This window comes from Corvus hawaiiensis, chromosome 1 (assembly GCF_020740725.1).
Source record: "Corvus hawaiiensis isolate bCorHaw1 chromosome 1, bCorHaw1.pri.cur, whole genome shotgun sequence".
Taxonomy (NCBI): Eukaryota; Metazoa; Chordata; class Aves; order Passeriformes; family Corvidae; genus Corvus; species Corvus hawaiiensis.
Window position 1 is genome coordinate 54,565,227 of NC_063213.1, and position 12,988 is coordinate 54,578,214.

Sequence of the window (12,988 nt, forward strand, 5' to 3'; positions counted from 1 at the left end):
TGTCACGTGTACCATACTTGAATCAGTAGGGGTTTCTACCAAAGCTTATTCCAGAATGATTTTGCACTAAGATATGGTCTTAGACAAGCAGGTGAATTTTATCCTCACAATGGTAATAACATTTTCTTGCTTTGTTTCAGGGCAGTGCTGGTGACAAAGGGGAGAAAGGTGACCCAGGACCAAAAGGAAACAAGGTAATGTGAATTTAAAAGAAATAAAGCAAATTTCTATCCAGTTATTCAAACCATAGGTATGAATATAGCAAAGGAAAAGTATGTTAAAATAAGTTCTAAATATTGAGGTTTGCTAGTTTATAGTGAGCTGCTTTAGAAGTGTGAGAGAAAAATTTAAAACTAAACTGCTATCAAGTTAACACTGCCTATCATTCCAGTTCTCCTCTGGCAGCAGAGGTGTCTGAGTATAGCTGAAGGCTCTTTAAGTTCCACAGAGCTTTCTTACAGTACACAGATCCCTTGAGCAGAGCGCTTCACTCTATTGACTAAGATTTCAGTTGTCCAGTGACAATAGTTGAGTTTTCTATGTTAATGTTCAGGAAATGTGTGTCCTTAATTGTGGAAGGAGGAAGTGTGAATATTAGTAAATAGTAACAGTGTTAACAGTGTTCTTGGTTTTAGTGCAATACAGATAAATGAAAGGGCAATACATATTTCAGTTGTATTCCTTTGCTTTCAATAGGGTGATGCTCAAAAAGGTGATCATGGAGAAAAAGGTGAAGAGGTATGTGACTACTACAGTGCTAACTCATACTTTGTCTTTTCACATTTTCTGAACTAAAAATGTTATTTTCATTTTTTATATGTCTACTTTATTCAATTATTTAAAGCACCTACACTAAGGCCTGGTTTACAGAAGCATATATACTAAGAGAAACAGTCTAACCATGTGCTTAACTATACAGATGAGATGCTACTGGAAGAAGGAACTTTCAAAGCTGTGTGGTTTTGAATTGACTTGCATTAGATTTATCCCAAAGGCAGAACTGAAAATGTCATTACTAAAGACACTAGATAGTCCTTCAGTGGCTTCTAAAAACTGATAATTCTCAGAATTCTTGTTGATTCACTGGAGAAAGATTAACACTACTCCCTGTAGAAGAGTAACTCAGTTTAAAAGTCCCGTTTAAATGACAGCGTGTATCTACTAGGAGGCTGGCAAACTGAGTGGCATATTTACAGCTAATATATGAGTAAAAAATAGACATCTAGATTTGCAGATAATTATATGTTTAGCAATTTCAGAGAGATATTTTATTGTTGTGAATTGTTAAACTTCTGAAACATAATTCTTTACGGGGGAAGTGGGGCTTTTTCTACTTAAATTAGCAGTATGTTAAGCCTTTGCTTTCTCTTCTATGATTTTTTCCTTTTTTTCAATTTTTAAATAGGGAGCTCCTGGCTACAAGGGAGAAAAGGTAAGTTTTCTGTAGAATAGAAGTAGTCTGAAAATAAATTGTCACTTGCTGACCGTGTACATGAAAGAATGGAAAAAAGAGCTCGTCTTGTCTTTTTGTCGTGAAAGCTCCTAATGCAATCCCTAGAAGTAAATTCATAATTTATGTAAATGCTTACAGACTGGATTGCTGGAAAAAAAAAATTAAATAAACCAACCACAGAATGTAATCTAAATATAAAAAGAAGAGTGGCAACATCCAGAAATGCAGTTTCTGGAAGGAAAAAAAAATTGGGGGTTGAATAAGACGTTAAGTGAAAAGAAAGTGAAAATGTTTACTACAAACACAATGTGGCAATGATTAGCTTTCAAAAAACTTTCCACAAGGAAGTTTAGTTTTAAGCTATTTATAACTTGGAAGGGCTAATGCTTGATCAAGAAAATTTTCAACATAGTCTCTCCAAGAAGATAAAAAAGTATACATTTCCGTAACTTGCAGGATTCTAGAGATGAAATTACAAAGTGGACCATCATAGTCAGAAATGAAACAGAGATAATCCCATTTTGACTTTTCTTGTTTTGGACACTTATCTCTCTGCATTGTTAATAAAAGCAGTGCCTCTATGAATCTTTGTATTCGTCAGTAAAATGCTTCAGTCAATTTTGTGGTAACATTTCATGAAAATGGGAACAGTGGACTCATAGGTCTACTTTTCATGTGTCTATCGATATGTTAAATCATCAGTGAAACACTGAATTCTTTCTTCATTTCATATGTACAGTCTCACAATTGTTATTCAGAAAAATCTCAGACATCACAGTAATGAAATCAGAGCATGGAAAGGATCTCTGGAGGTGGTGCAGCGAGGTGGAAAAATGCAGCAAAACTTAGTAGATATTAAATATATTATTCTCTGATGTAAGTTGGATGTTTTGCAGGAATTTTCAGAAATAATCTATCTTGAGCAGAGCAGATCATATCTTCTACAGACCATGTACAATGATACCACTTGCAGGTCCTCAGAGTCTACTAAACTTCTTATGCTACTGCTTGCAGAGTCTTTAATGCATGAGGTATAATCAAATCATCTTGTTTAGCTGTGAACCCTTTGATTTCTTATGAAGGGTGAAAGGGGAGAATGTGGACCCCCAGGAACAAAAGGAGAAATAGTAAGTATAATTTTTATTTGAACTGTTTTATCTTGATGAAGATACTAGAAAACAATGTAACATATTCATAAAAACAGCTTGAAAAGATTATTTTAGATTTGGAACACCTTATAATTCCCTGGTGGTAGAGATACATTCATAGTAGAAGTATGATTTATGGAAACTGAACCCACAGTTCACCGCATTGGGTTTTTTTTCCATTTTGCATAAGAAATGCAGATCCTTGCCTAAAACAAAAGCTGCCCTGACCAATGCCAAGCCTTGCTTACACTGGACTGAGCATTTTACAGAGACCACCCAATTTATTTCCGTAAAAGTTTGACTTCAATTTGAGTGTATAAAGTTATATTGCAATAAAAGCAGGTTCTTACCCGACATGACCAACTGTCAGGTCTACGAGCCCCTCTGGGCATTCACACTTCTATCCTGTCCTCCTTTCTTTTTAACCTGGAGTGCAGTAATGTTGCAAGTGAATACAGATTTTTATCTGGTTTATTTGCATTCTGAAAGATGGAAGGATATTTTACTGCTAAGTGAGATAATCATGTATCTTGATTCATACGAGCAGGTTTGTATGAGTAATGCAAACCACTGATTTATAGTTAGAATTGTTAAGAACTACCAACTACATTGCACTTATCATTCTATTAAAGCACATTTCTTCAGTTTTGCCATCCATATTATGCTTACCTTTATCAAAGACCACCTTGAAAAGTTTTTGTTTTCCTGGAAGCTGCTATTTGATGATTAATTTCAGGTAGGAATTAATAAATATTCATTCCAGAAACACTTATAGCAAAGAAGAAAGGGCATTATACTATAACGAAAACCTAAAGGCTGAGAATATCTTTTGGGATACTGTGGTTCAAAATGGCAGCAAGTGAATCGGAAAAGTCTGAAATATCAATGAAAAAGGAGAGAGCTGCATCTCTCAGAGGAATAAAGAAAGATCATACCTTCTTTATCCAGGCAATAAGTGAGAAATAGCATGATGTTATCTGAAATGTCTACTAAGCTAAAAGGAAGCTGTTCAGAAGCTGGCAAAGAACATAATCAAAGCAGCCAAGGAATCTGGATATAGAAAACATATGCCAGGGCTGCCAGAAATCTGCTTGCTTCATTTCTGTTGAGGACAGTGATGAAAAAACTTTGTCTTCTGCAGGGGATCAGTCAGTTCCAGAATTCCCACTTTCACATTCACAAATCTTGAAGATAGAACAAAGTTATGACTTTATTTTTAAAGAAAGCATTCTAGGCTAGACAAAATCAGACACAGAACACATATAGCCAAATGTATGAGAAGCAAATTCAATGTTCTGAGATCAGTCTTTAACTGGAGTGATGGATATTGAAGCATAATTGGGAGTCTGATTTGAAAATGTTGCATTTTTCCACAACCAATTTTTCATCTCACTGATCAGACTGAATCCAGTAGTTTTGGTGCTGTATATCAGAGCTTTTTCAAATGCTGTTCAGGCTTGAAATTCAGACAGTTTCTGTTTGGCTTTGAAATCAGAACTGACTCAAGTGATATGTTTGTGTGCTACCAAAAGTAGCCATCATTGCGTCAGCCACTGTTTGTAGCCTTCATTCCTTGTGTAATTGGGCTGGAAATGTGCTGGAACTGAGTGGGATTATCTCTCTCTCTGGTGGCTGATGCTTGGCCTGGGAGCAAACACCAGGGAGTAGAGAATCTTTTAAAATTTCTGACTCTCAATCTCTAGGGAGGGCAGTCGATGGAATTTCTGTATAGGTATCATTGCTAAATTTGTCAAGGCTATTAGGAGTTCAAAATGTGACACATAACTTGAAAAATGCAGCAGTCTGCTAGTGCCTCTGCCTGTAGAGATGTTACTAATTAAAAGAGAAGTAAGAGAAATAAAAAACCAGTAAATTTGTTCAAAATTATTTTTGCTTTAGAAATAAATTATAACTGAATATTTACTCAAGTAGTGAAATTCTGTAGAATATGCATTATGGTGACTAAACAAAAAACAATGAGGCAGAATGATTTTTGAATAATCTGCAGTAGTGGTGACTGGTAAGAACTCATTAAATGGAGAAATCACAGCTAATGGAATTAAATAGCATGGCATTTTAAATTTTTGGATGCATTTTTGATGGATTTTGTGAACTATTAGTGTGATTCTGCCAGGCTACTGAACAGCAGTTAGAGTTAGTGAGGCAAAGTTACCTGAAGTTATTCTGGTATATACACTGCAGCATTTTTATTAAGAATTCTGTATCTAATATGTTTCTAGGAACTAAATTCAAAAACTTGTAGCAAATAAAAATTTTTTAATCAAATAGCTAAGATATTAAGTAGCCATTCACTATGCTTGTTGTAGATGAAAAGTATTTTAACCAAATAATGAGGGTGAAATGTAACAGGCAATTACTGAATACAGTATGAGAGCAGCAGTGCTCTGGTGAGAGAATAAAGTCCCTAAAATGCTTGAACAGGGATTTGAGCCATTACATATACATTTCAAGTTCTTGACACTTGAAAGTAGATTGCAATTTCCTTTTAATCTGATAATTGAATCCAATTTTTCCTCAGGGTCTGCAAGGCTCTGTGGGCCCTACGGGACCTCGGGGACCTCAGGTAAGGGAACTAAAAGCTACCAAATAAAAAGGAAAGACATGTTCTGTAAGTTTCTTCTACATACAACCTGTCAATTCTGTGAAGAACAGCCATGGTATATGTGGCACCAGGACAGCAGAGTCTGCCAAATAATTTTGTCCTGCAATTCACATGGAGTAATAAGATACCCTTTCTGTCAGCACTGGTTTTTGAATATTAACAATATTCACAAGGTATGATGCAGAAAACTCTTGTCCTTTAAAGCTTAGAATTGTGCTGTATTATACTGCACCCCATTCAGGGGAAGTAAAACCCCAAATTTATATGTGTCTTCAAAGACAGCTCATTCTTTGCTTTTACTTTTTTGTAGGGTATCAGGGGAGATCCAGGTCAGCAAGGCCCAAAAGGCATTCAAGGCAATAAGGTAAGATGTAGTTGTGTATGTGTAGTTGAATATGTTATTTGTATAGGGAGAGAGGATGCAGAAACTCTGTAGAATCTTTATATTCTAGTGTCCTTTTTTGTCAGTAGTTTTTTTATTATTGGTGTTATTTGCATAGCAATAATGTCCCCACCTGCACAGTGCACCCGCATGTGATGAAGGCTTGGTGTTGTTGGCACATACAGCCACTTCTCGATCTGGGTCTCCAAGAGCATTTTGTAGGGCCACAATAGGATGCAACCAAGGGCCTCCCTAGAGCCACAGCACTTATGTCAGAATTTCAATCACCTGAATATGTGTCTTGACTTTTGCCATCACTTGGGAAGTTTTTTTTCTAGAATATTTTTGTCTATAATGCCTGTGTTTAGAGATTTTAAGTATTTCTAGATATTGGTTAAAACCTTCAGACTGAGTATTTATAACAATTTTTAATTACTTGTGTACTGTAAAAACTTAAGACAACTTTGAAATTGGTCGAGGTGAGAGATTTTATGACAATTAATGCCTTAGTGATATTTAAAATAGATAATTTAGAGTTAATGACTACACCCTGTCAAGCAAAATCAGTTGGATAAAGTTTGTGATTAATTTGGGAAGTCTTCTGGTTTTCAAACCTTTGGGAAATTGCTTGATGTGAACACAGTTGTCTTGCCCATGGGAGAGTTATTAACATCAATGTTCGGTACAGAAAGGTCTTTCATTTATCAGTTTGATGCAACAACTTTCTATCACAGGATCATTGATAGCCTGGCTAACAATCTAAGTTATACAAGGCAAATTAATTCATACAAAGCTGCTTTGTAAAAGATGCAGTATAGAAACACTCATGTTTTGTTTCTTAGGCAACAATTTAATTAGAAAATTCACAGAAATAAATTTAGATATGGGAAATGCTTATTGTAAAAGGTTTGGAATATTGCCATCCACCATGATTTTCCTCCTCCTGACAAATGCTTTTTCATACTTCTCATTTCTTCATCTTCTCAACAAAATGCTTGATTGGGAAAGCTTCTGCAGAGTATTTCAGAAGTGGAAAAAGAAAGATGATGGGTTTGAAAGAAGCTATTCATACGTGTGGTGGAAAAATCATGAGTCTCTTAACTTCAGTGCAGCAAATGACAGTAATTTTTTTTATCTGTCATTTCACACTGAAGAGTCCATGACAGTAGGACCAGATATTTCTTTTATATACAGAACTGTATTTGTTGAATCTTTTATGTCCTCCTGTCAGTCTCTTCACATACTTTCATGTCTGTAAAATACATACATCTTTCTCTAGAATCCATCTACATGGATACAATATTTGTGGTCTTTTGTTAGGCTTTAGCTGCAGATTTTCTGTAAGAATAAGAAGCTTCCTTCTTTTATCAGCTTCCAACTCCCCAACCTGCTGTTCAAAGCCTACAGATGAGATTTTTCCATGCTCAAAACATCTATAATAAAAAAAATACTGCCAGACAACTTTAGCTAACACGCTTAGATAATTATACTTGAAGAGTATAGAAGAAGCATATGTATGTTTAAGGGTTATCTCATGTCCATACCGAATGCCAAAGCTAACCTTTGGCATTTTGGGGCTTATTTGACATGAGTGAAAAATTTTTTAATGATCAGTAGAGATAATCAGTGGTTGTTTTCAGATTAATAAGCAGCCATTCAGCTAGTAAAGGTCAAGGCCTTTTTTGGTTCAGACACATACCAGTCCTTCCAATATTTTTTGTCCTGACCGAAGGATTATTAAATTGCTCTTTTAAGATTAGTTTTCATGACACATAACACAATATCTCTGAAAAGTGGCAGTTATTTATAATTGCCTTGGATTAAATAAATAAGTCTATTCTTAGTGCAGTTCCTTGGCCTTTCCATGCTAATACTTTCTGCTTTTTGAATTGAACTAGTGACTTCATCTTGGTGGCATTGGTATCGATGTGACATTACACAGAACACTGCTGCTGAACTTTTATTCTTTGTTACTGGGCCATGTTGAGGTTTGAAAGAGTAGATTCGGTTCCTCAAAATACAAACTCCAGCTCAGCCTCAGCCTACAGATGCTTTGTGTCTCAGTAGTGAAGTTTACAGTCCACTCATGTGTCTGGCCGGCTCAGTGCATCCCACACCTCTATAATGCTGGTTACAGGTATGGATGCATCCTGTCACTTGGCAGTGCCAGGTGGCAGACACAGGTGAGGACAGTGTTGTCTGTGTGTTGTCTGGGTGCCACTGGCTCTGGCAGCCACCAGCAGGAGAGGCTTGGTGGCATTACACCTTCAACTAATTCAATTTGAATTGTCTGAAACAAGGTAGCATGGAGTCGAGAAACATTGTCCAAGAAATTACTTAAAGGAACTTTTCATCTTTACTTCTATTATTCATAGGCACTTTCTTATTCTCAAGCTGCTGGCTAGTCTCTCAATGTGAAGTTTCCCTGACTGTGCAATACTTTCTTTCCTTCTAATGATACTGATTTATTGTGTTGCCAGTAGTGAGTTGAAGCTCTCTAAGTCCCACTGCCTGCGCTGAACAACTTTCCACTGACAGGAACTCAGCCAACCTGTTTCCATGTAGACGTAAATGTTTAGAAGCAATCATATGGACCTGAATCGCATCCTTAACCTCTTAGTCTTTCTAATGCACTTTGTAATTGGTCCTTATATTTAATAACCTCTTTAATATACAGACAAATTTCATCACTTTACTTCCACCCTCTTTTCAAGCCATGTGTGAGTATGTTGAACAACCTGTATCCTGCCCAGAAGGCAGCTCAGTGTGGCATTAACTAGAACCAGTTTTTGCCATTATCCAAATTAAAAAAAATTTTTTCTCTTATTTGCAATTCTGCAAAGTTCTAACATCTCAAAAACATCTAAATAATCTTATTCCTGTATATATAAACCTTCTCCATAAAGAGGTTGAGGCATTTAAAATGAGACATTTGAGTTCCATTTCCAGAAAAAAAACGCATAAAAGTATGTTAATTCATATTATTATTATTGTTATTATTGTTATTATTATTATTAATCTACCTGTCTAAATATATTTCCATTTAACCAAATACTAAACTTCTGTGTCAACAATAACCTACAGCACAGTATAAAATACAATTTTTAAGCGAAAAACATTAGAGGGTAACAGGACACTTCACTCAAGCACAGATAGGAGTTGGGAACTGGCACTTTTCACTGTGTATCTCCTGTCTTCTGAACGAGACATCTTGGTCCTGTTTCCAGAGCAAGTCCTGAGCAAAGGACCAGGATTCTTCTGCTTGTTTCCTGGTTTACTGGTTTTCTATTGCCCATTGACAAGTTTCATACAAAGATGTTAAGTTTATCAAAGAAAAAAAAATTTTTAAAGCCAAATTCTATGCTGTTTTTTCTATTTCACTAACTTGAAATACCAAAAGAAATACTATTCACACTGGTGCTTTATGTTTTCTTAGACATCTGCTTCACTTTAAGGCATTCTTCAGCCTCACCAGCCGTCACATATTATCTATATTGTAACATAAAATAAAAACTTGGATCAAAGTGTACCTCATTCAGCTATAAAACTTACGAAGAAAACCAATAGGAAAAAAAATGCAGTTATTTTATCACACAGAATTAATTAATTGAATTTGCAGAACACCAATTAGTAACCTTGGGTCTAAGGTAGAGACACTCAACTCTTGTCAAACTGCAGCTTATAGGAGCAAGAAACTCAGATTTTGTGTTCCTTGTCTCACTAAGAATTCAGGGGTGGCCCATGATACAATTTTCCTGGATGATTCAACAATTTCCAAAACACAGAAGATCCTACTTCACTTGGTAAAAGACTAAAAGTACAAGAAACAGAAAATTGGCAAAGAGAAAAGCCATGCCACTCTTGGTTCTGCTCTGTAAATGTAATATAGTCTGTCAGAAGCAGTCCATAAACATTATCCAGTGAGAATCCCATCTATGATTTGACTTTTTCAGTAACCTGATTTCTGTCATTTTCCTGCTTAGGTTCTACATATCTCTTAATTCGGTTCATACAATTAAACAGCATCTGGACTGGTTACTTCATGTCTTTTGTTAGACTTACCTATTCCCACATTGTGTTGTTGTGTTCTCAATAGAAGACAGCTTTGCTCTTCAATAGCAATAAAAACCAGGAAAAATCCAACATTCTAACACAAAAGGACTTAATTCATCTTGGTGTCCTCTCCAGGAAGGAAACAGAATCATCATGATTTTTTCTGGAAAACAGAGTTCTAGGAATGAATATAGCATTTTGCAAAGCTAAATTGGGGTCACCTAGTATTCTTAGTGTTGGATAAAAAGTTTATTTTAGGCATGCACATATCTGTTGATTTACTCAGACTAGCCGACATTATTTTTTCTGGGTTTAGTTTATTTTCAAATGCTTAACTGATATTTATTAGAAAAACCCCAGACCAACAATGAGGTATTCTATGCAATAGCACCAGTAAGGTTCCATAAGAGTATACTTCAGTTAATTTTTGAAAATGTGTTTGTTAGTGAGGACAATAGTAGTGACTAGTTACAAATTTCAGTGAATAATTTACAAACAGAATCATATGGTTACAGATTATAAAACTGGGGTGTGATATCAGGGTATGACCTGTGCTCCACTCATAAAAAAGTGATGAGCAGGGAGTACTTATGGTTATCATTTCAGAATTGACATTGGGTTTATTTAAACTCTTAAACCAGCTACTAGATATAAAGTGCATGTTTCTAGAAATCACAATCTATTCATGGAAAGGCTGAGAATGAAGTTCTTAAAATCCACCACTGTAGTAAGGACCCTCTCTGATTTGATTTGTGTAATAAGATTTTCAATTAAAGGCTAAAGTTTTATGAACAGACATGTATTCAAACTTATAAGGAAAAGGTTAAGTTTGAATGTGGATATTCAAAGGTGTTATTTCTGTAAAATCATCCTGCTACAATTCTATGAAAAATCCATCATTGCATATTTTCCCAAATGCATGTCCTAGAATGAACTGCTAAGGCATCTGCTTCTTCTCTCATGACATACGAATTCTTTCCTCACTTATGTGGCAAGTTACAACTTTCCCAGGAGACTGAAAAAATCCAACTTTCCTATGAACAAGTTTAGTTCCTAGGTATCTGTTAAAATGTTTAAATCTATTTGCATTGTTGTTGCCAATGTTTAAAGATAAAATCATTACATTTGAAAGACTTTTTTTTTTTTACTGTAGCTGTAGACTGAAATACAGAGTGTTTGTGTTCCTTACAGTATACATGGGCTTTCTGAAAAGGAAAGAAATTATTTATATTAGCACTAACAGGAACTCATCCTAACATAATGAACAATTTGGGGGGGCAGATGGTGGTTTTTTGGGTTACACTGTTAAGTATGTTCCAGGCCTAAAATGGTACAATTTCAATATGTTAAAACATTAAGCTCAAATCGAGTGTAATTTTCCTTCCCATTGCTCCAGATGCTATTAGATGCCACCTGAAGGAAAATCCCTATAAGGAGAGAAAAAATAATGTGAGCAAAGCATTAAATGAAGAAAATTATTACAAAAAAGCTATTTGGAGAAGCAGACTTTTCTCTCTACATGTAGACATAATGTGATATTATTATTGCCAGAACTTTATGGTTTTCATAAATTCCACATTACCTGTAGCACCAAGACCACAGAAGATAAAACCCAGATTTGTTAATAGCCATTTGAAGCTTGAAGCATTCAGTCTTTAGAACAGACTGAATCATTTAAGTTTTCAAGTTTTGCATGTGGTCTGGTAGAAGGTTGGGTTTCTTTCTCTGTTAATATTCAGGCATCCTCTATCCATAAAAAAGTGTTCCGGAGAACAACATTTTCATACTACCCTACATGGTTTTTTTATCACAAGGGCTTCTTACACTCCCTCCCCCAGCACCTACTAGTACCATACCTACAGCAACAGTTCTTGCAAGGCACATGACACCAGTCATTGCAAGGAAAACTGTGTAATGTTTTTATCATGGTTTAAAAAGTAGAGCTTTTGGAAAAATATTAACTTCAGTAGGACTATCAGCTGCATTCAAGGCTTGGCTCTATCATGTGGGTAAACTTGCAAAGGAGTGAATTATTTGTGATTGGAAGCATCCCTCAGAGTTACTGTCCTTGGGAAATTCTTTCAGGGACTATCAGCATGAACAGGAAACACAATGTCCATTTGGATGACAGGAAAAAATTGGAGGGCACTTACCAAGCACAACAAAGGGGGTTGGCTTATTGTTTCAGCTGAGAGATGAGCCTGTATTTATCAGATATCATTTTTCAGCATGCAACAAGTTCCTACACCATTTCAGAGGTTTAGTTCTATCAGCTGGAGCCAGTGTGCTTAGTTGCATTTGCCGTGCCCAGGGCATGGTGGTGCTGTATACAGTTGAACGACTTTTTTTACCTGACAGATTTTTTTTAATATATTTTCAACTTTGCGTATCTTTTGGATTCATTCTGTGGGGCATGGTCACACATCCTGCCACGACAGAAATAGCAGTCTGCCTTCTCCATGGAAGAAACAAGGACTGTGAATTGGAACAACTAATACTTAGCATGCTGCCTTGCCTGACAACAGCCTGTGCCTGTTCCTTTCTCACTCTGACACCTCTTGCAGTGGGTAGATCCATCCCTTTCCATCCTAGACTGCCTTCAGGCCCTGAAGCTGCACAGGGCTGAACCTGTTAACGTGACTTGTCGAGTGGAAAGGTACTGAAGCCAGAGTTGGTGCTGAGGTAAGGGAGCCTATGGGCTGAAAGGCAAAACTTCCTGGGCACCAGGCTGTAGGAAGTGTAGAAGATGGGTCATTTAAGGAATTGTTGTTGTTCTTGTTTGATCAGTTTCAAACAAGCACATCAGGAAAAACACAGCTATGAGGAAAACGGGTAAATTTGCAATTGGCTTTATGTCAGTAAAAATTGTCATTTGTGAATAATCTGGATACAGATGAACTGAATTGTGACTCTGGTCCAAAGGTTTCATGAAAATATTATTAGGAACCCAGAACAATAAGTTCTGCCTAGCAATACAGTTAACCTTCTAGCTGTATTTTGTATTTTGGCAATAGTTGCATGCACAGAATCCACAATAACACAATATCAATGTTGTTAATACCCTGTCAGTGTCCTGTGTGGAGATATGCTATTCTGCTGGGTAATACCAGTTTTGTCTGATTTGTCTCTGCCTTTTAGGATGTAACTTCTCCTGGTGCTGTATTAATTTATTGAATTAAAAGATGTGCTAGAAAACCTTGCATTTTGAATAAGTTTTACATTTCATAGCTACTTTCCAAATTATTATACTGTTAAGGTGGAACGAATTTGAGTCTGGGCAACAAGTTCCACATTATTCTAGATTTAAAGCTGCAGCAGTAGCACTCCAA

The 12,988-nt window shown here is 36.1% G+C and overlaps 1 protein-coding gene across 2 annotated transcripts in view; it reads left to right on the plus strand.

Annotated features, from left to right (window-relative positions):
* COL28A1 (collagen type XXVIII alpha 1 chain) overlaps positions 1-12,988 on the plus strand; it is a 67,499-nt gene that overhangs the window by 10,194 nt on the left and 44,317 nt on the right. For both annotated transcript variants that reach the window (XM_048304937.1, XM_048304941.1), the window contains exons 8-13: positions 141-194; positions 697-738; positions 1,406-1,432; positions 2,536-2,580; positions 5,141-5,185; positions 5,535-5,588. In XM_048304937.1, coding sequence (XP_048160894.1) covers positions 141-194; positions 697-738; positions 1,406-1,432; positions 2,536-2,580; positions 5,141-5,185; positions 5,535-5,588 — 267 coding nt within the window. The remainder of the gene's footprint in view (positions 1-140; positions 195-696; positions 739-1,405; positions 1,433-2,535; positions 2,581-5,140; positions 5,186-5,534; positions 5,589-12,988) is intronic.